Source organism: Cyanistes caeruleus, chromosome 2 (assembly GCF_971803275.1).
Source record: "Cyanistes caeruleus chromosome 2, bCyaCae1.hap1.1, whole genome shotgun sequence".
NCBI classification, from domain to species: domain Eukaryota; kingdom Metazoa; phylum Chordata; class Aves; order Passeriformes; family Paridae; genus Cyanistes; species Cyanistes caeruleus.
The window spans coordinates 96,482,085-96,505,404 of NC_141702.1; the positions used below are offsets into that span (position 1 = coordinate 96,482,085).

The 23,320-nt window shown below is 40.7% G+C and overlaps 1 protein-coding gene and 1 long non-coding RNA gene across 3 annotated transcripts in view; both read right to left on the bottom strand.

Moving 5' to 3' along the window:
* EML4 (EMAP like 4) overlaps window positions 1-6,546 on the bottom strand; it is a 145,810-nt gene extending 139,264 nt beyond the window's left edge. For both annotated transcript variants that reach the window (XM_086878464.1, XM_086878461.1), the window contains exon 1: window positions 6,251-6,546. In XM_086878464.1, coding sequence (XP_086734590.1) covers window positions 6,251-6,275 — 25 coding nt within the window. In that variant the 5' untranslated portion in view covers window positions 6,276-6,546. The remainder of the gene's footprint in view (window positions 1-6,250) is intronic.
* Window positions 6,547-8,583: 2,037 nt separating this feature from the next.
* On the bottom strand, window positions 8,584-12,375 carry LOC147655027 (uncharacterized). Its single transcript, XR_015283670.1, has 2 exons — window positions 10,580-12,375; window positions 8,584-10,259 (listed from the first exon to the last, which is right to left on the bottom strand). It is a non-coding gene; the product is annotated as an uncharacterized LOC147655027 (long non-coding RNA).
* Window positions 12,376-23,320: the final 10,945 nt, after the last annotated feature.

The window sequence follows — 23,320 nt, forward strand, 5'->3', positions numbered from 1 at the left end:
TAAGAAAAAGAGGCAACCCACTGAGAGGCAAAACAGTCAAAAAACTAATTAAAAAACATTAGCTCATTCAACCCAGTAAGAAGACTTAGGGCAGAATGCTTAAGAATGTTGTAGCACTCACTGAGAATCTGTAGTATGAATACTTGCATCATGGAGCAAAAAAAACTAAACAAAAAATAAGAAAGGGAGCAGGCAGGAAGAAAAGAAAAAGGCAAAATGAGAAGAGAAAAAAATTTTTGTATGTTCCAAGTTTTAGCAATAAACTGATATTTTTAATGATGATGGTGCTGTGCTCCACATCCATCAGCACCACCCACCCACTCTCACTGACTGAATGATCAGTTCAGACTCCAAGCTGCCCCATGGACACGAGCTTTTGCAATCTGAATGCCCATACGTGTGCTAAAGAGCACTCACACTCTCTGAAAAAATTGCACATCACCATGTGGTGTCCAGTTATCCATCCTTCAGCATTCAATTAAAGGAAAATCCAGAAAACTAGAATTCTGCCTCAATTTAAACAAGCAGATGAAGAAAAAGAGGGAAGTAATTCCTATATAAACTGCTGGTGCTTACTTGTTTCCAGAGAGGAAAAGTGAGGTGAGCAGTGGTTCCACCTGAGCCCATAAGTAAGCACAGAAAGACTTCTTGAAAAGGAAGTTAGTGAAGCTTATGGAAAGTTCCTTATCAGGTGTTTTTCACCTCCTAAACAGAAGAATGTCCCTACTAGAAAGGCTCAACACCAGCAAAAGCGGAGAGGCTTGCACTGTCATCGTACATGCCACGTGCTATAAAATTAATTATCCTCTAACACCCTTCCCATTACATTATGTGAGAGTAAAACAGGAACAACATTCTTGGCCTTACAATCACATTCATTAAGGATTAGGTTTAGCAAGGACCTGAAGAGAGAAGGGAAAAATAAACCTCACTAATTGATACAAACCACACCAAGAAGGGAAGCAGCTCTGAAGAGCAAGGACTGGCGTGGATCACCCTTACTAACAAAACAATTATTATTAATAATAATACTTACTAAACAAAACACTGTTTCAGAAACTTCTAAGAACACCGTTCTTGACCAATTTTTTCCCTCTTGCATATTTCATGATATAAAGCATAGAAAGAAAAAATCCTTTCAGAGTAGGTTCCTCAGGCAAGAGACAATCATGTCATATAACTCTACTGCAGTATCAAAAGTATTAAAGAACATGAAAAACCCATTGTAAGGCCAGAACTTATTCTAAGCATCCCAAGCATTAATAATAGCTTTTCTAAGGGAGAGAGAAATTTTGAGAGGGAGTTCTAACAGGCTCCCGTGTTTGAGATACTACTCACAACGAGACCAAATATTACCAATTACTCTGTGCAAAAACAGGATTGTTTTTTAAACACACAATCCTTTGCTTTTCAGCTGGCTAGAGAGCAAAGGGTTCCTCCTCACTGCACATGAACTGAAGACCTCTAGCAAAAGGTGAGCCGCCGCCACCACCAACTTTCTAAAGCAAACAGCCTGTTCCCTCCTTGCTGCTGGAGTTTAATCTCCCCTGGCACCAGCCAAGGCCATCCTTCTCAGGCAGGGGAGAATGATGTCCTGCCAAAGTTTTTATTTTTAAGAAGACACACAGTGACAATAGCACACAGCAATCCCACGAGCAAGCAGAGCCCTGTGGATCAGGCTGAGCTCGCTGTTGCTATGAGCAATTGCATTGCAGCACCACGGCCACTTCTGCAGTCTAGACGGGCAACGATAAAACTTAATATTCTAGCCCAAATAAATGACAAATACCCCACACACTCATTTTTCTCGGTAGTGAGCCCAGCCAGAGATGAATCATCATGCGCACACGCTTTCCAGGCTCACAGCACCAGCGACCACAAGATCCTCTCTGCCTGAGCCACCTTGAGCCCTGTAGCAGCTCTGCCCGCACAGACCGGGGGCTCTGGAGAAGCCTTACTGGGTTTCAGCAAAGCCACAGGTTCAACAGACACTGCTGGTTCCTCCAGGGCTGAGCAGCAGCACATACTCATAACGCTGCCTCAGAACCTGCCCAGAAGACAGAGAGCTTCTGCACAATACCCAGGAAAAGAAATGGAGCAAAATGATATGAACCATGTCACCCCTCCAGTAAGTGGTTAACATATAAACTGCAGTTAGTAGCAATACAGCGACAGAACAAAATGTAGATACCGCACAAAATTATCTTTTTTATTATGTCTCCAGTTCTTCTTCCAGTAACAACAACGGCAGAGCAAAGCATTGGTCTCCACTTAGTAATTTCAGCTCTCCTTTGCTTTCTGTTTCCCTGAAAACAAAATGCACAGGCTCAAAGAACCTTTAAAAAAAAATCCTAAATTATTCTACTTGCCTGAAACTTCAAGACAAGAGTGATTTTAATTTCTCTGTGAAACTATTTTCAACCATAGAGAATCCTTCAGAAAGATTCCTTCTAACCTTCAGGGCATCCTGCACAGCTGCACAAAAACCCCGGTTTGAAATCAGAAGTTGAGACTTCTCCATATTTTTAGGAGTTACTATTCTGCCACAGACATCAATAATGGAGAGAGTCCTTTTGAAATGCTTTATTCCAGATTGTTATCACACACACTGGTGAAAAACTTGGAAAAGGCTGTAGTGATTTTTTTAATATAATCTGATGAATGTTTCCATATCTTTGTTTACCATGAGTTATTGTTACACAGTTCAATTAGCAGAAGCCTTCTCAGAAGGGAAAACAATGCAGCTGCTAAAAGCAATGGAAAACTGTCCAGCAAAGAGCACTCACTCCTCACCAGCCCCAGGCAGCCTGCCACGGCTGGCTCTCCTTAAATCTAACAGCTCTCACACCTTAGACGAGACCCAGCAAAGTCACTCTCAGAGCTGGCAGCTACACCTGGTCCCACCTAGCCTCAGCTGAAGGCTCCTGCTGCTTCCTTCCCACCACCTGGCATGCTTCTCCTACTCCCTAACAAGACAATTTAGGCAGAAACCCATCAAAACAGTAGGGGCAAGCACCAAAGCAGAAAAGTAATATAATCCCCGATGTTACCTAAAACTCAGAATGATTATTGGCAAAACTATCAGTCTTCTGCAGTCCTGCAGCCCTCTGATGGGCATGTCTGAATCAGCTCACCCGGGGCTCGCAGGCACCAGCGTGAGAGGGGAAGAGACACAGGGCAGTAGTGCAGAACAAACAGGAGCGAGGGTGAAACAGGACAGCACTTACTGACAGCCTTAGCTGCACTGTTTCCCACACGGGCTTTTTTATTTGCCTTTTTTATTTTTTCCTTTTGCTAGAACTCTCTGCTTGACTCCTTTGGCAGAATCAGCAGTGCTTTCTCTGCCCTGATGCACGTCTGTTTTGATGAGGACCCTGAGGGGCAGGGGAACTTGGCAGCATCAGAGCCAGACACCCATGCTGTGCTTCTGTCTCAGTCAGGGCACAAGGCAAGAGCTCAGGCACCCCAGTCCAAGTTCACAGACTTCTTGTTCCCATTCAGAAGCACATTCTTTGACTTCGAGGGATGAATCTGAAAAAGCAGATGGTCAGAATCCATTGAGCCCTCTGAGAGCCATCACTTTGGCAATGCCAAATGTGACATACAACTGTCCTACGTGAGACAATAAACGAGATCCAATTATCACTGTGATATTCTAAAGGTACTGAAGTCACAGCAAATGGGAAATAACTGTGCTTTATCAAAATAATCAATATCTATTTCAATTGTGCAAGTTAACTCATAACATAGAGATTTTTTTTTTTACTGTATACAGTAATTGTATACTCGTAAGTAGAGTGCTACATAAGCACTTACTAAGCCAATAACCAAAACAATTTTCTAAATTACATATAAAATGGTTTCTTTCATCTGTTTATTCTCATAAAAATTTCAATGTGGAAGCCAAAAGAAAACAGCTGCGTAAAGTATTTTCAACTGCAGGAGACTTGCAAGAAGGTATTTCTGCCTGTGCTAGAGGGCACAATCTGTAATAACATTTTGCCTTCCAGATAATGACAAGAGGCATTAAAAGGACAACTTGCTCTCTAATAAGCTTGCTTGACTGGTTGAGCATGCACATACATAGACAGCACAGTTTTGCCAACAATAATTTTAATTAATTTTTACATTTCATTCTAAATTACATTAATTTATGACCTTCCTAAAAGACATTCAGCAGACAGCTGATTAAATTCAAGCCATTAGATTTTAATTAGAGATGTTTAAAAAAAAAAGGTCTCAGAACAATTCACACATCTTTGTGAACACTATGTGCTCATTAGCAGCTAGAAAAGCCAACAAGTGATTAAAATACAGAAGAGGACTGAGCAGCATGATTCAAACCTGGAAACAAAAAAGTCACATAAAGTTTCATACTTCAAAGCAAAAGATTCTGGGAATGCCCTCCCATCAGCCCAAGTCCAGAAAACCTCTGCGCATCAGTGCCTGACACAAAAGCAAAATCAAAGGCCAACTAGCAGTGAATATCATAATACACATTTTAAAAGGTTGAGCTGAGCTTAATCCTCATTAAATTCACATAAAATCACAGCGTGTTCCTGAACAAACAGTGAAACAAATTAAAGATCCAGATGGAGCCCCCCTTAACAAGACACATGGGATGCCCCAATGAGCCCATCACGGCTCCACAGCACAAGGTGCTGGCCCACCCAATGATCCAATGCCACTGTCCACTGAGAAACTCCATGCAAGAAAGCAATGCTTAATTATTTCATAATAATTGAGTTTTTTTCCTACTTCCAACAAAAACCAGTTATTTCTAAATATCGACCTCAGGGGACCAATACTGCACGAGTTAAAAGCAATATCGGTGTGCTTTGATATGGTGATCAGTTCTTCTGCTGGGTTAAGAGGTTCATAAATATTAACCAAGGCACATTTACATATGTCACCCACAGGCACAATCTTCCCTGAGAAAACCGGGAACAGAACCCGTACAATTCCTCCATGTGTCGCTTTCTGATCACCAGATCTAAAATGGCCATGGCAGTTACTTGAGCAAGGACAGTATATCTGGCAAAGGGCCAAACTACCAAAGCATACTGTTAATTATGGTGCACCGGTTTGGTTTGGAGAGATGCCCAAAATGCTGGAGTTGACATTTCAAAAACCTGAAAGGTTAGGATCACACTCAGAAGTATTTAAATGAGTCAATTTTTCCAGAAAATTGAGAACTATTCACTGTTACTACAGGTTTTACGGGAGTGACGTAAAAATAAATTAATCTTGTTTTTAAGGGGCACAGATTTATTATTCTACAAAAGATGGAGTGAGTTTGAGCAAGAAATGCCTGCAATAGATGCAGCAGCACTGAATACGATGAGAGCAGCAGGTAGGCAGCACCTCAAAGTCAACGGTCTTAAAATTTGCAGAAATATTAACTTACACGGTTTACAAGTGTTACATTTGGATACACGGTCAGTTGACACCTGTAATCAGCACAACGCGGCTGCACAAGCGATCTGTCACCCAAACGAGTCAAAAACTGGTCTGGTGGAGTATTTTTGCCTCAAGAAACTGGTGAGAATTTGCCGCAGCCTTCATAAAACTGAAGGCAGAGCAGCCTATCAGTTTTCTGGCACCAAAAAGAAGCAGTTCATATTTTCGCTCACGCCAGGGCTCCGGCAGAGGAACGTGCCGCCCAGGCAGCCCGGAGGGCTCCTCGGGCGCACGGACGGATGCTCGGACACCGGGAAGGCGCCGACCGCCCCGTTACCATTCCCGCGGATGCCGGCAGCGCCCCCAGGTTTCCAGGGGTGCTGCGTTCCCCTTGGAGCCGCTCTGAGCCGGGACAGGGCAGAGCTTTCCGCGGCTCTCGGTGCGACACCGGGCCCGCTGCTCCCGGACCGACGGCGTCTCTCCCGCCCGGAGCAAAAAGAAGAGACAAAAACCAAAATAACGTTTAAAAAAAACCCAAACAGCTTGAGCCAAACCATCAGCCCAAAGCCAAGCAACTAGCTCTGGGGAAGCGCAAACCCGCGGCGAGTGAAGAACAAAGAAGGCAAGTGCGGCCGGAGCTCTCGCAACAGATGGTTTGAAGCTGACCAGATTTCGCGCTGGCATCCCCTCCCCTCCCGCCGCGGGCGGTGTTCGCACGCACCGGCCCGGCCGGCACCGGGCAGTCCCAGCCGGCGGCTCCGGCATCCCCGCCGGCCGCAGGTGCGCGCCCCGGGCCCCGCCGCAGCCGGGCTGCCCGCACCTCGTCCCGTCCCGTCCCGCCGCCACTCACCCAAACTCCCGGCGAAACCGTCCATCTTGTACGGGGGGAGGCCGGTGCCGGAGCCCGAGGCGAAGCCGCCGTCGTGGTCGGCCGGGACAGGTTCATTCACCCGCGGAGCGGCGGCAGGCAGCGGCGGCGCCGCAGCCCGGCGCTCGCAAGCCGCCCGGGGCAGCGGCTCCGGCGGCTCCCTGCGCTCGGCGGCTCCGGCTCCTCCTCCTCCTCCTGCCGCCGCTGCTTCTGGCGCTGCTGCGGGGCCGGCGCTGCCCGGCTCCGTCCCTGCGCCGCGACCCCAGCACGGCAGCGAGTGCCGAGCTACTCCCGCCCCCGCCAGCAGCGCCGCCCCAGCGCCCCGTGCTGTCGTGCTTCCGACTCCGCCCGCCCTGGCAGCCGCCGCTTCCCCTGCGGGCGGGCATCGCCCAGCGCCTCGGGCCGCGGCTCCGCCAGGGCTGCGGCCGCTGCCCCGAGCGCAGAGGGGCCGCGGCGGGACGCGGGGTGCGGCCGGAGCAGCGCCCGGGCCAGCGCGCCTTCTCCCGGGCGGGTCGGCCAGGAGCAGCACCTCGGTTTATAGTCAAAAGCTTGTGCTGTCGAGTAGGCTCTGGGTGGGTTAATTGGGAGGCTTAATGTAATCACCCCAGCAATCTAAAACAGATCTTCTAGGTGAATCTCAAAACGTTCGTTCAGACTAGTACGGGGAATTTTTTCTTCGCTGATGTTAAGTCAGAGGGACTGTCACTTCTGTACCCTGCTATTTCTTATAGCCGGGCATAAGCAGTCACTCCCAGCCGGCCGCGCTCCCGTCTCTTATAACTTCCAGTCATGTGCTTGATGTCTGGGGAAAAGAGAAAGTAGGAGCAGAAATTCAAGCCAGCTGTGCTGCATACTATCTAATCGCCCAGTCAAGGCGATTCCGTATGTTAAGCAACATCAACGAGTTGCATGACGCACTTTCTCCTCGGTCAGGAAAAGCTCCGTACCCATCGCAACATCCTGTTTTGCTGTCAGTATCTCCCCAGAACGCACTCTCGGCGAGTGCCGCACTTACACAGAGGCGTGGGTAATTGCCTCACGAACACGGCCCTGGCATTTGCAGCTGGGCCCTCTAATGACAGGCTGTGGATGTTGTCGAACAGGACCGGGGAGAACTCGGAGCTGGAGAGCAGCACAGACCTGCTGGGAGCAGCCCACATTTCCCAGCGCCTTCCATCCGCTTAGGCAAAAGCATCGTTATCTTGCTGATCTGCAACATTCAATAAACCCAGGAGGTTTGTGCTTGCCCGCATTAGAGAAAAGCGCCTTGAAATTTTTCATCAAAACCTAATCTCCACTGGATTTTCCAGCAAATTTTACTGAACAGCTGCCGCAGCAATGAATTTGAGTGCAGCTGCCTGCCAACTACATTAATAATCCACCATCATGCATCCTGTAGTCTTGTCAAAAAACGATGTCCTGTAATCGATCTGCTATAAATGAGCCACCATTAGCCTCTAGGGTCTGGTCTTAGTTACTACCAGGCGTTAGAGCTTCTACTCGCACTTGGAGCATGTTGTAGAATGGCTCTGTATGGAAAGGCTACTTTCATGGTCTTTTAGCTATGAGAAATGGGCCCTGCAGTCAGTATAGTCCAGTCAAAATTCCCTTCAAAATGCTTCATTTTACAGACAAAAGCAAGAAGAGCCAGGCTGCAGTCCTGTCTCCCCAACCCCCATTTATTGCTTGCCTCAGGGCAGGTTTCCAATATGCTCAGAGCATTGGGAGTACACAGAGAAATTTCCTCAAGGTAGGAAGGGAAAAGTGCCCTGGGAATTTAGAACCCGTGCACAATTTTCTTCAGAAAAGAAGTCCCTTTCCCACATACAGAGCCTTATGCAAATTCCCCAGGTGGGATTTGTGTGTATCAGGTGTGCTGTTTTGCTAAACAAAAAACCCCAACCAAACAAAAAAGCAAGCCCAGCTGCCTTCTTCAGCTCTTCAAAACCATCCTTCAGATACATCCGTGAGTGAGGTATTCTAAACATCCTTATGTTTGTAAGTGTTGTCTCTATTTTGTAGACTGGAAACTGAGGTTCTGAAGTGAAGATGGCTTCGTAGATCCTTGTCTAGATGTTTGATCCTACTGAAATTGGTTAGGAGCATGAATTAATGCCTTTGATTAGCTGGGTTGTGCAGAGCTTGTATAGAAGTATACCAAAAAGGTTAAAGAGCTGCAAAGAAAACCAGTTCTCCATAATCTTACATTGAGCATGAATATGGTACTGGAGTGTTAATTGTTGAGAGCCCAAGATTTGGTTCCAGTATTTCAGAAGTAAAGCTGCAGAGTTAAGGAAATGAACAAAACTGAGACATTTGGGAAGGAAGTTTACTGCAATGTGATTTGATATAGGGATTTCTGAAGATAAAACAGTATGCAGAATTTAACTAAATATGGCAAACTCCAGCTTTTAAATTCGTATGTTAAATTCTTCAGTCTAAGCCAACTTCTGTATGCTATGTAAATTTAGGTGGGGTTGTGACTGAAGCATTAATTTATTTATTGATTGTGGTGTACAAGACAGATATAATTGCAGTATAGATAATATATGAAGAATATGAAGCAGAACTTCAGCAAAGAAAAAAAAATCTGTAGTAAATACATCTATTACCATGTGTATGTAATCTTTAACAATTTTAGTTGGCTGATGAGTGAACTTACAATTAATGGCTGAAGAACTTACAATTAATGAAAAAAATACTCTTATTTGTGTCAGTTTCAGACAGGTGGTACTGGCAAATTATTTAACATAGCTGTAAACTGATTAATAGCATGACTGTTCCAGGTGCAAAACCTAAGGAAAAGGTGATTTCTTACCTCCAGTATAGTACTAATGTTTGACTTGGAGAAGGGAGGAATTGTATCGTGCTTTAAGGGGTTTAACTCCTGTTTCTTTGTTGATAGTGATTCAAAAACATGACCCAGAGAGTGGTTACAAAGTTTTAACAAGCTCAGTTATTGTCTCCCTCTAGTTTATGTTTTGATGCTAAGGAAAGATAATGCTATTCAAGATTGGAGTAAACTTGAAATACCCCATCTCAACTTTCAAATCAGCTAAACATCCAGTGCTTTATTGCACATATAGATAGCAAATAGGGAAAGATAAATGTGATACCATGGGGCAGTACTTTTACATCAGTTTGACAGTCACAGTTTGGGAGATCTAAATTCTTCTCTGCTGCTCTCCCTCCCCCTGCATTGCAGCCAGACCCCTTGTGACTCCCACTGGTTCAGGAGGCAGCTGGACCAATGCTGGGACAGGCAAAGCCTGAGCTCTGCTTCTCAGAATAGCTGGTGAGCAATGAGCCAGTGCCTCAGCTGCACTAAATCACTTTGGTGTTGCTGACTGCAGCAGGCGAGGCTGACAGACCCTAGCTGGGGACCTGAATGTACACATCAAGTCTTTCTCTTACCAGAGGGAAGTTATGGAAAATGCAAACCCCAGAAGGAGGTCACCCTGAAGTACACAGTGGAGGCTACACACATTCCAGAGATATTTACACAGCCCTTGAAGGAAATAGGCTGTTTTTCCCCCATTGTTTCATTTCTCTGGCACATTTTCCTTGGACTTCGAGTTTGTGAACAGTACTTCTTGCAAGAATACCTGTTTGTCTTGGTGGTTTTTTTGAATTGACATAGTTTAGCAGCCTTCAGCCCAGAAATAGTTTATAACCTTTTGGTGGATTGAAAGTAAATTACATTTAAGCATTTTTCCACTGAGGAAACATAAAAATTATTAACAACTGAAAATGAAATTGCTGAGATTCTTGTACATGAAGTTGTGGGTCTGAACTTGAGCCATTTCATCTTACTGTTTGGAAAGAGAAATGTACATCCCACAGGACTCATCTTCTCCCTCCTGCAGTTTTTCTGATGCACCTCTTCAGGGTGAGTAGCAAAAGCCCAGATGGGAACAAGCAGTCAGAAAGTCAGAAGTCTGATCCAGCCCCAGAAGTCTGATCCTGCCTCTCTCCTGTTCTACCTGCAGACCTAGGAAAAGAAGAGGTGAGGTGATGCTATTTACAACCAGCTGTGCCCCACAGCTGGTGGTGTAATCAGTGTAGGATTTCTGCCCATGCTCATATGGGATGTTGTCCTTTGCAGATAAGTGGGTTCTTTATGATACCTTGTTTTGAAGATCAGCTTTGAGAACAATTTTGTTGGCTTGCCATAAGGCATGTGATATTGCTAATTCTCCCAACTGAGTCTCAAGTACCCAGGGGTCACTGATGTAAGGGAAAAGATTTGATGCCTGACCTAGAGGAAAATTAAATTACTTCTTCCTGATTTATAGAGGTTACTTCTCTTACCTTCATCACAGAATCTCTGGAGGTTTTCTTTCTGGGCTGGGATTTTGCCTCCCCCAAGAAGCAGCCTAAGGTTCAGTCCTTCAAAAATACCCAGAAACATGAATCAGCACCTGTAATGCTGAATGGGCTGGAAGGCACTAAGAGTCTTGTCAGGAACTTGAGGAGAACTAAGAGAACTTCCTTTAAGGCTTCTAATTATGTGTTTAACAAAAATATGGCCTAGAATTTTTAAAAGAAGGATGAATTAACTGCTATCCTCACTCATGTTTGGTAAAGACAACAAGCTGTTCCTGTAGAATGCATTTTAGAAGCCAAGTCTTTCTGATATTGCTCTGTACATGCTTCCTGCAGTTTCAGTAAAGTATTTCTAGAGGTCTGATCTTAACATATGCCTAATCATCTCCTGGTCTTCCCCCATTGCCTTAAAAAGTAAGAACAGAAATTGTCCTCCAAAACAAAAACATTAGAGTTTGCCAAAAGCTTTCCAGTGACTAAGTTCTGTTTAGGTAGACTTTTTTGTAGTAGTAGGATGGATCATAGTCTTATTTCTATAGTGGCACTACTTCTTAGCTGGTTAGCATCAAAATTCATAGAGGTTGACTTTTGAAGCCATATAGAGCTGATCTTTGTTTCGCTTCTGCACATTTATTTTTTTATTTTATTGCAAATAGATTTTTATCACAGTGTGCAAAGTTGTTTCCAAATGTTCAATGTCTTCATTTAATAGCACAAATACAATTTACTGTCAGTCAAAAAAGCCAAATTTTTTTTAAATGTAGTAATGATTTGTGAGAGTCTCCATAATGGAAACTGAGTAGAGATGGCTTTATATTGAGAATGTGCTAAGAATCCATATCCTGAAAAGTCCAGCTTACAGGTTGCTTCTTTGTGTTGATTATCCCAAAATTTCAGTTCCAAGCCATTAGGACTGCATAATTTCCTGGGGTCTTCATTAAATGCACATTTAGGTTCAGGTGTAGAACCTACAAATCTCTGTTAGCTTATGCTTAATTTCCCATCATTACATTAATGTGTTTAAAAAGTAATAGTCTCCTACAAATGTGACTACTGAGTAAAAGAAAAATAGAAGTGCTCTAGTGCTGATTCATTTACCAGCCCTGGTGGGGAATGAGCAGATTCATTGTGATTCCTAAGCATTTAAAAATTGGCAGAATTTGAGCAGAGATAGCTAAATCCTGCATGTACAATACTTTTTTTACTCATGAGGGGAAAGGCTTAGCATTGTAACTAGAGAGCAGCTTAAAAGTTTTATTCTACAGCTTTGTATTGAGATTGTATTAAATAAGAAAATCTGAAAAACATTTCAGAAAGCTGAAAAAATAGAATTTATCTTCCTTCATCTCTCACTAATTGGATAAGTGGTCTGGTTTGTCGTACTGAAAAGCACACTCAAGTTGTTTTCTCAAATTAGTGAGCTCCTCATGAATTCCTACCTTGGTCCAAGTGCTATAAAAGTCTAATGTCTTACATAAGTGCTAAGTTAAGGATTTAGCTGAGGCATAAATTGGTTCATTGGCTTTGTATCAGCCATTTACATTAGGGTGCAGTTTATTCTCTGCCTTAGGAAAAAATGTGCTCCAGCTTGTACTCAGGAGCACTATGATGAGCTCTCAGACAATCCCTTTTCTGTTCTCCTGTCTTAGGAAAATTAGGAAAATGTAAGGCTAGCAGGTTAGTGATGTTAACAAGGAGTACTAACTAGTAGGTCTTAAAACTGCTGGAAGAGGAGCTGATTTTTCAACTCCTGAAAGTTTATGGAGATCCCCCTTGGGGACAGAATAAATTAGCGTAACATGTGGAACTTATTTTTTTTTTCCCCTGAGTGTTAAAACATCTCCTGTAGCTTTGCATTTTATACAGCTCATTTTCCACGATAAGAAGCTGCTCTGCTCAATAAGCTGCGTGCCTGTGTATGTGTCTGTAAATAAATACAGATTTATTTCCTATAGATCCTCCTCCCTCAGTGCTGGTCGTCCCTCAGTGCAGTTCTGGTTAAGCTATTACTGTGCCTGAACCATTTGTCAGGGGAAGGAAGTGCCTGCAGAGAAGTGATACATTGCTGTGTAGTTTCTTGCTGTGAAGTGTTGATTTTAAAACAGGCTGGCAGGCAGCAGCCCACCTCATAATAAGAAATGAACAGACATTGTTTAGGAGGTTTGTTTTTCTTTTGTCCTGTTGTTCTGCCCAGTTTAAGGAATCTTTTATTGTCTTTCAGCTATGCCATACTCAGCAATAGATTTATGTCTTATGCTTGGGCTTGTCCCCTCTGGGAGCTCAGGATTCTTTCCCATTTCCGTCTCTACCTTCTTAAGCTGTGACAGCCACTCTATTGCCTGGTTATTAGCCAGCAGGGCAGGTGTGTGATGCTTTCCTTTAGAAAGGATAATGTTAGCACCCTAATTCAGTGAGCAGCACCATGATCATCCTCTGCTCTACAGGCTGAGAGCACCAACAAAGGTGTTAGACATAGGCTGGAGAGTGAAGACCAAAAACAGGTCAGCATGGGCTAAGCTGAAATAAAGGGGAAAGAAACTCTACTGCCATTCAAAAAAATTAATTTTGCAATAATAGCCATCTATAGATAACTTGAATTAAGGGCAGAGCTGTTCTCTGAACCAACAATGCACAACTGAGCTTTTAGTTGTCGGCATTTTCGTATCTGCAGTGTCAGACATTTACTTTACTGCCCCAGGAGAAGATGTTGCTCTAGGAAGGAGCTTCTGCCAGGCTCAGGGATACGCAGCATTCAGATGTGTCATACAGAAACAATGTATCACTTGCAAAGTCTAATGAGGCAACTGATTGTGTCTTTGTGAATTAATAATATCAGTATCATCACAACTAATCAAGAAAATAAAATTCTAATCTTGGTTTCCTAATGGTCATCAAAACCATTCATCTTAATATCTCCTGCTTTGAGAAGACCCCCAAGGTCATTCAGGCTCATAGTGGAATAGGGGTAGTGATTATTTTCTGTGGGTCAAAATTGTAAATGCTCAAAGAGGAAGCTTCAAACCTGCCTTGCACTGTGATTCCTAGTCATGGATCCCTAACAAATGTAACCAGGGCAGTTAGCTATTCTGTAGTCAAAGGCAGTAGATTATTATTTTATTCCTAATAAGGCTGTCTCAGGCATGTAGTGCAGAGTTGCAGTGAATGAACTCATATTTACCTGTGCCTGAAGAATAGTTAATGAAGCACATTTGTTTTCATTTCCTTTACCTACCCTACATTTACTAATTATAGTTCCTAATTAATGATGTCAGCAGTTGAACTTTGGCTTTTAAAGCGCCAAACCCATGCTGTGCTGTAGACAAATTTACATTCCATTTATGCAAGTCATCCAATTAAAATTTACTCATAGAAAGTATATAATATGCCCAAGTGAATTTTTCCCCTATTTATCTGCTTTCTTTGCTTTTCTGTAGAAGTGGACAGCCTTTCCCTTTATCCCAAATAGGAATTCATGTTAAAAAATAATAAAAAAATACCAGAAAAAAAGAACCCCAAACTCATCCCTGAAATAGGCAGAAAATCTAAATTGAAGCAAAATTTCTCAGGTCAGATTAGTAAATTAGCATTTTTAAATCAAGAATTGTGAGAAAGAAAGCACTCCCTCTAATCTTCCTTATATGACTGCATTTAAAACTTGAAAAATATAGTAAGGGGAAAGAGTAATTTGAAATTTTCCATACCACGTGAAAACAGCAGATGGCAGCAACACTGACTGTGCTTCCAAATGTGGGGTTTGCCCTCTTCACTTGGGGGGGTGGGCTGTGAATAATTTCTTGGCTAATATCTCTTCAAGTTGGTCCTGAAAACACAAGAAACTCAAAACTTCTACCTTCTTTCAGGCATGCGATCTCAATGTCTGTGATGTTCCTCCTGGTACAGCGTTTCTTGGCTTAGGTGTCTCTAGACTGGCGCTGAAGTATCCTTTGTCCTTTTATGTGGTTTGTAATGCTTGGGAAATGGTACTGGAGGCAAAGGTGAGCATCCAGAGCAACTTGGTCTTTGTGTTTTCTTTTAAATGCAATATTGGTGAATAAGGGCATTTGTCCTTTAAAAATGTGCTTCTCTGATAAAATCCTTAATGTGTCAGGGCCACAACTCCCAGGGTTTACGCTGCATGCAGAGAATGTTTCAGGCTGGAAATGAGATATGAGAAAATTGCTTCCTGAGAATCATGTGATGAATAAATGGTGTCACAGGCAAAGGCAATGCTTCTCAAAAGAGGAAGAAAATGCCATTCAAAAACTAATATTGTTGAAGCTGTGAGACAGGCACTGAAGACAAAAGTTTCATTTAATATCCAGGTGCTCATAAATTTATCCTTTGAACAACAACCACTGGAGGTAAGATTTCCGCAGGTTGTTCAAGCATTAGCATTGGGTTCTGCAGCTCCATATTTTCAGAGGTATAACATGTTTTAAATCTTGAACTATGAAGGGCAAGTTTCCTTTAGGACTTCATAGCTGAGAAAAACAGGGACAGTACTCAAATTTGGCAAAAATGTCTCAAGTGAACCATTCGTGTAACATTATGAATGGTGTTTCATGCTCTGTACACTCCTTTACTACATCTCAGAACAGGCAACTCAGTCCTCTCCAACAGACATTTCTAAATGTTTCTAATTTTTTTTTTCTTTCTACCCTGCCAATCCTTTCACAATCTTCCCTTCTACTGTGAGATATACGAGATTGGCTCAGATGGCCCTGCCAGGCTGACTGCCTGTTCCTGTCCCACTTCACATCTGTGATATTCTGAAGGTTCTTTGTTTCAAATTTAAACAGTAAAATTTCTAATGGCTTCATAGTGACCTCAGACTTCCAGTATTCTCTGTTTCTGTGTAAGCCTTTTAAAGGTTTCCTCTCTCAGTCGGTATCTCTGCATGCTTTGGTTGAAGTATGCATGACATGCAATGAAATTTTGGTTTTGAATAAAAGATACACCAGACAGATTATATTGGCTATACATACTATTTTCCTCTGCCAAATCTAAGGATTTAGAGATGTCACCAGCATTTTTTTTCATGTGGAAAATCATTGTGAACAGTTCCAGCTGTTAAAATTTATGAAGATCAAAATCTACTCTAAGTGCTCTTTCTACAAAGTCTGTCAAACCAGAATCTTGCTGGAAGAGTATAGATGGAAGCATAGGAAAGGTGAAATTGACTCATCTCTCATATTTTTCTAATTTCAGCATGATTGCTACTGTATTTTGTAATTCAGATTATGTTCTAAAGCCCAGGAGATTGGAATTGAATATTCTTTTTGTCATGTCCCTCCCTACCTATGTCAGCCTTCTAGCATTCTTCAGAGCAGGGAGTACCACTTAACTGCACTGACCATAAAACTGCAAAAAAACATTTCAAGGCACACCACACCAGTAGAGTGGATGAAACAATGGAGTCTGCCCAAATCTTTTACCCACATGGAAGAAGGGGATGAGCATCCAGTCCTCTGGGTTTTTAAGAGGAGACTGTCAAGGTACCAGGTAAGTGGAGAAGGCAAAAAGCATCGGGCAGTAGAAGACCTTACTTAATAGTTCAAATTAAAATACCACTACATAGACTACAAGGGTTTCAGGTAAACGAAGCAGTAGAAGTTTGATTGTGATGGCAGGTGTTTGGAAGAGCTATTTGGTTATTCTAACTGTTCCATGTAATTAAAAGGTGATTGATTTTGAGGACTGCAAAAACTGTATTGTAAAGCTAATAAGCATTAATAAGATGGCCAGAAAAATACAGGACTGCAGGAATAGGGAGAAAAAAAAGGTGTGGAGGAAAACTTATTAATTATTCCTGGCAACTGGAGGAATAGACCGGACTCTCTTTAACAAACATAGAATCAAGTAAATAATATTTTTCTTGATTTCTGTGCCTTATGGGTTTTTGTACATAGGAGGAATTCTGCTTAAAATATGCTGTTTTCAGCAGAAAGTGAGGAGCTACATTTGAATCATTTTGTATGTAGCTAAAAAAATTACCTGAGAGCATTTTGAGTGTTACTGTCTTTCCTCAAGGTCCAGAGAGGAATTGGAGGGCAGACACCAGTTTCATACTCTGCTCATCCCTCCCTTGCATGGACAGTTGCACCAAGAAAAATCAAAATACTGACCTACTCCAATAGCAGCGCTTTATGATCATTCCTACTCCTCTGTCTCTCTTAATTAATAAATGTGGGGTAGTGGAAATCCTTCTCAATAATATGTCTCACTAATGGAGGAAAACTACATGATGCATAAAGGAACTTTCACAAAAAAGAATGGCATTTCTCACTGCATTTCTCGATGCAAATTCATTGTCTTTTAATAAAACAACTCTGGGCTTTTTAAATACAAGCTGTTATCTGTAAATGTCACTGGAACCATATTATAGCTGGTGTGTGAGAGTATGGAATAAGCACATGAATGTGCTTATTGACTGTAACATGAATATACAATATGAATAAAATTCTTTTGCTGTACTTGGAATTGGCTGCGTTTTATTTTTTCTCAGTATTCTTCCTGCATTTAGTTCCTGTATTGTCTTTACTTGTTATTTACACAAATTTGGTCTGGATTTCATCTGAAATAAGCTAAGGAGGTCCATATATATATTTTAGAATAAAATTACCTTTTTAGGATTCCTACTGCTTGCTGTATGATTGCAAGTACAGTTTATCCACTCATTTCAGGAGAAAAATTTGAATCACCACTGGAATGCATGTCTCAAGGAGAGAAACTCTACCAGCAGTGAAGCCCCTCATCAAAAACTGTTCCTGGTAGTTTTAAGAGTGTATTAAGGCTTGGATTGATTTTGTGGTGATTTTGGTTTGGTTTCTTGCCATTATTCCAGAAAATACAAAGATCAAAGAAAGAAAGACTTATTGATTGGCTCCGATCTGGTAAAAAACTAGATTTGTGTCTTCTAATGTAACTAACATTTTACAGATGGCTTGGTTCATGTTAAAGCTAGGGATGCATGTAGATTGAATTATCACAGGATTAGAACCAGCTGCATTTAGTTTGAAAATATTTTTTGTGCGTATTCTGTCCAGCAAAGCACACAGAGCAGACTCTTCTTGTAAGAATGCCAGCAAATGCCTAAAAGAATCCCCCATGCAGAATAATTGAGAGTCTGCCCCTGTTTACCACTGATTACATTTTGTTCAAAGAAACCATGCTGTACATGGCTGAACTCTTGAGTTCAGGTCCATATATCTCATCCTTGACTGTGAATTAACAATAAAAAGCATCAGTTCTGAAGAATTTAGTTGAATAAAATTAGAATCTAGCCCAGTATCCAAAGGAGATCCACAAGACACTGGAAGTGACTTTCCAGTTTCCTGCCTTACATTTTTAGCACCTTCATAAAGGGATTTGGAAAAGTCTGATTCTAATTTTGTAATGTTTTGCACTGACTCTGCGCATCTCTAAATGACTACACCAGATGCAAAACAATGAAGAATCAACACCAGTGAATTCATCTGCTAGAAAAATTATACTTAATGATTTACTTCTTCATGCTCTGAATATAAAAATATTTTCATAATATCTCAGGACACACAGAAATATCAAACACAGAACAGTACTAAAACAGTAAAGATTTTCAATTGAACTAGATTTACCCCATTTTATTAAAATTATTTAAAGTCCTTTGAAGATACTGTTAAAAGAAGTCTTAAATTATAAAATATATAATGTAAATATAATTTATTATAATTTATTATGCATGTCTGATAAATTATCTCTGATGGTTTATCAAAGTGTGTCATTAAAATACTGGCATCCACATTTGCAGTAATGTTACTACCATTAACTAGGTAAAACAAAGCTTGTTTCTTCTAGTGTTAGTACTGTGTAGTTTATTCTATTCAAGGTTCTTAAGGTCATTACTTTTGAAATATTATGAAAAATAAGGATAAATTCTTGCTTAGTACCCTTGAAGTTTTGTTTTTTTTATTGCTACTCGCTTACATTGAAATTGTTCTGGATGCTCATCTGCAAGGAAAATAATCTGCAAAATTCAGAATTTGTTTGCTAAATTAAGCTCTCTTTGCATATATGTGTTAGATTTTAAAATAAATTATTAGTGATGCTTAGTAAGACCAGTTAATTTTTATGGGTGATTCTTTTCATATTTATTGCATGGGATATTCCCAACTAAAAAAGTCTTACTAGGAAGAAGTGCTTCATACTTTTATTAAGTGGAGGGGATATTTCTTTACAGAACTTTGTTCCTGAAGCACATCACTTATGGTGAAATCTGCATGCCTTTACAATGCATGTTTTTCTCATAAACTCAAGTCCCTTTACAGCTTATGCTGATGCTTCTGAGAAATAAGGCTTTGTCTTCAAAACACAGCCAAATCAATTACTAACTTCTCATCCACAAAGTTTATGATGTAGGCCAGGCTCCTAAAGTCGAGTGCAATTTTGCATCAGCTATTATAGCTATAAGACTTTATTAAAAATGTAGCTTTAATTTTGTGTGCCTGTATTTGTATATCCAAGGAAAATACAAAACAAAGTCTTAAGTCTGTCTTCATCTTGTCTTGGCAGTCTTTTTGACTGAATTGCGTATGAGCTGTACAGATTCAATCCAGTTCAGCCAGTTAAGCATCTCTGCCTGGTTTTTGCTAATTACCTTTTTAATTCTCAGCAGTAGCAAGTACAGTCTGGCTTGCTGCAGCAAACTCCAATGAAAAGCATTATTCCACTCCTAGAAGACTCTATTCTGAAGTCCTATCGTATTTTTATTTTTGAGTATTAGTTTAAAAGGAAAATATGGTTCTTAAATTTTCTCAGCCATAACACAAAAAGCTGAAAGGCATTTGGGCCAGGGTTAAGTAAAAGCTTCCATACTTGTGCAAAAAATTTATTTCAGTTTTTGTTTGCTAGCAGTTCTTATTTTTAATCAGGTGTCTCATCAACTATTACCAGGCTTCTACTCACAGAAAGAAATCAGCTTGCAGATGTCGTTCACAAATATGTGTTTCTTTATTTCCTTTTGGTCTGTTCAGTTTGCATTCAACTTAGGTTTTTGAGCTTTCTTTACACCTGGGGATATGGAAATTGTTTTAACTGTTACATGAAATCCTCTTGTTATTAGATGTCTTATTTTCAGGACTTTGGGAAATACTTATAATTTACTAATCAATTTTACAATATTAATAGTTTATAGCAAGAATAATTATAAGCTATAAATACAATGCATTGAGCCTTGTGTTTTAAAATTTAATATTACATACATGGTCTTTTAATAGAATATATTCCAATAAAAATCTTTGATTAGGGCATACAGTCTTTTCTAAAATGCTGATGTCTCAAAAAAAGTGAGTAAATAATTAGACATCCACAGAACTGCAGCAACTTTCAGAGGCTACAACTGCTGCACAGTGTTTTTATGCTGAAATTAGCACACTTTCTAATTTAAAAAAATACATCTGTCAAGACAATAGATCTGATCTCAGATATTGGTTGCAGAGCACTTAGAGAGAGTGCAGGGATCAGTTAGCTGAACACCAGCCTGGACTACCAAGAGCTGATCTCTCCTCCGCCTCTCCTGGGGCACCCTCATCAAGCAGCCCTAGTCCACATCCAGATCCAGTGGGGAGATTCCATCTCTTCTTGTGAATGAGATGTGCTGCATGAAATGTGGTCAGTGGCAAGGAAATACATCTTGGCTCACCAGTGTATTTTAAGAGCAGATATTTCAAAGTTTGTGTTCCTGCCTTTAAAAAGCGAATTGATTTGTGGAAATAATATTCCTGATTGATTTGGAGAGTTTTTTTCCATTTCCAAGCCATTGACTGTTACTGATGGATCACATAATTAGGCCTAACTAACAGTTAATGTAATGTAAATTAAAATATTGAAGAAAGGAAAACTACTCATGATATTTTAGCTCAGTCTGCTAATGAAAGTATAAAGTAGTAATGAGGAAATTTAAATAACAACTAAAGATGTATTAAAGAAAGAAGTCTAGGCCAGCTCTTCCTCTATTTACTTGTCAAGACTGGAAGAGTGATTTCTTTTTGTTTTGTGTGCTCTAGCCTCTTGGGACAGCATCACTTAATCAAGTCCATGAACCTCCCAAAACCTGGCTGACAAACATCTCCATCCCAAGTGACTCACACCAGAATTTAATTGTGCAGAGGTGTCAGTGAACATGCAAACCACATTTCTATTGCCTCAGTTTCAGGACTAGCCAACATCTTCAATGTAATAAACAGTCATAAAAAAAGATTAATCTGATGTTGATTAGCTAGAGGTTTTGTTATAAAGTAAGGCGTAATGATTCAGAATAGCCATGATCGAGAAATTGCTTCACTGATTGTTTCACTAAGAAGGAAAATGGAGAATAGAGAAGGCCAGGTTGCACAATATAATGGCTTGCACAATTAAATGTTATTAAATAATAGTATAATATATGATGCAATTCTAGATTTATAAAATGGATCCCAAAACTAACTGGAAACCAATAATGCTTGATAGATCGTACATCTGATTTTCTACAGAGCTGTTCAGTTCTGCCCATGAGAATTCTCTAGGTATTCCATTGCTGTTTCTGTTTTATGGTTTGGTATTTTTGTTTGTTAAATCATGATGTGACATTTTCTGGAGTATTCACAGACCACAGGTATTTTTCTGATAAGGTTATATTTCTGAGGGCTGTGATTCCACCCGTGGATTTACTGATGAACTATGCCTGCAGGATACCCTATGGCCTTACCTGTGAACCAAGGCAATAGAGAAAAAATGGTCAGACATAAACTGGTAAGATCATAGTCAAAGCGAACAGGTAGGAAGCAAGAAGCATCAGGAGTGTACCTGGGGAGTAGAGAGGTGTTCTGGAGAAAGAAGTGTGCTCATTTCTGTGGAGCAACACTTCATCTGCTTTATGGGCAATGTTGTGCTGCAGCTGAATCAGCTCTGGAGAGAGCATTAAAGTTGACTTGGGAAGGCCTGGAGGCTGAATTGAGCTGGGAGCCATCAGCAGAGCAACATCCATCTCTGCTCACTGGTGCCGCAGCTCTGAACCCTCCACTGACGTTGTGGTCCAGCAACAATATCTGTTGGAATAATTTAACAGGCACACAGGTTTATTTTCAAAAACTGCCTGGAAATAAGAACAGCACAGAAATTTTGTCTTTTGCAGAAACACCAAATGTAAATTCAAAAATGAGAATCTGTAATATAAGTATGGCAGAGAAACTGTTCCATATGGCGTGATCCCTGCTCCCTGAGATCACTGACAACTTCTTTTGTGTTAACTGAAATGGACTTTGGATAGGACCTGCTAATAATTAGAGTTCAAAATGTCTGGCACTCTTAGGAAAACAGGTGGATGAATCCATAACTAAGCAAAAAATGAACTTATGCTTATTTATTGTGGACAGCTGCAGGCAAAATCCCAATGTTTTAACCCTATACAGCCTTTGTTATGTGCCTACATTCCTTTGCACTGAGCACCTGTTATTTATCAGTTGCACCCCACCAACATTGCCTTATGAGGAAGAATTGGCCGTGATTGATATGGACACCGTTCATGCCCTTGCCTGAAGGATTCCCAGGGAAGTCAGGGACATCTGGTGTGAGAAAGGACTACTGGCTGGCTGCAGGAGTGTAGCCCTTGAGTCTGGATCTGATTTGGAAGGAATACATATGGATCTTCATCACTTCTTTGAAGAGTACAAATTTGCATAGTAACAGGATGAAAAGCAAAGACACCAAATCTGGTACCACACCCTCCACCCATGAATGTGTTTTTCCAGCCTCTCTTGAACCAATTAAAACTATCAGGTGAGCATTTGATGGAATGTGGCTTAATATTGTTTATCAGTAATTGTTTGAGATAAGCATATTCTGCAATAAACTAAATAAAAAACAAGCAAGAACTGTGTCTAGCACACATGAATAATTTGCATGAAAAAACTTGCCATAGCATTACAGTTTTACCAAATACTTCATTATTTTCTCTACTTTGCTGCTTTATAAAGGACTAGGTCTGCTTCCAATAAAAATGGGAGGTAAAACTTCACATGCTCCTCAAGCAGAAGCTCAAACTTTAAAGCACTCCTTTCACTCACACTTACTGATGTATGTCTCAATAGCCAATATACTATACAGAATTTGAAACAGATATTCTAGAAGATTTGGAAAATATCCTTGTGTATTTTCTGTAGCACCTTTTTGCATTGTTAAATTGCCACCTACTCCCACTAAATCCACTGACACCAGCCGCAGTCTTTTGTTGTTACCTTCAGAAGGTTCTGCATTAGGTCCTAAAATTGCCCTTGAAAAATATAATTAAGGCTGAAATCCTTATTTTATTTAAGTTAATAACAAAACTTCAACTTCATGTGTTAATGCTGATGATTGCAAAGAAATGGAATGTAATTAAATTTATATAATTGCATCCTTTTGTATGAAATGACTAATGTTTCCCTATTATTCTCTAAAAGAGATTATTTTTTCTTTTTGTCAGTCTGTCAAGACAATTCTGGGATGGCCACGAATTGTCAAGATGATCTGAATCTGAGTCTTAGTAAATATAGTTGAGTTTCACATTTCAGGCACTGAGTGCTGTGAACATGAGAAAAAAATATCAGAGGAGATTTTTACATCCATCTTCTAATCTGTGTTAGTTTAATTTATTTCTCTGTTTATCTCTACTGAAAAACCACTGTGATTCAGCCTATGCCCTTTCATTGTTTGAATAAATGTCTTTGTAGA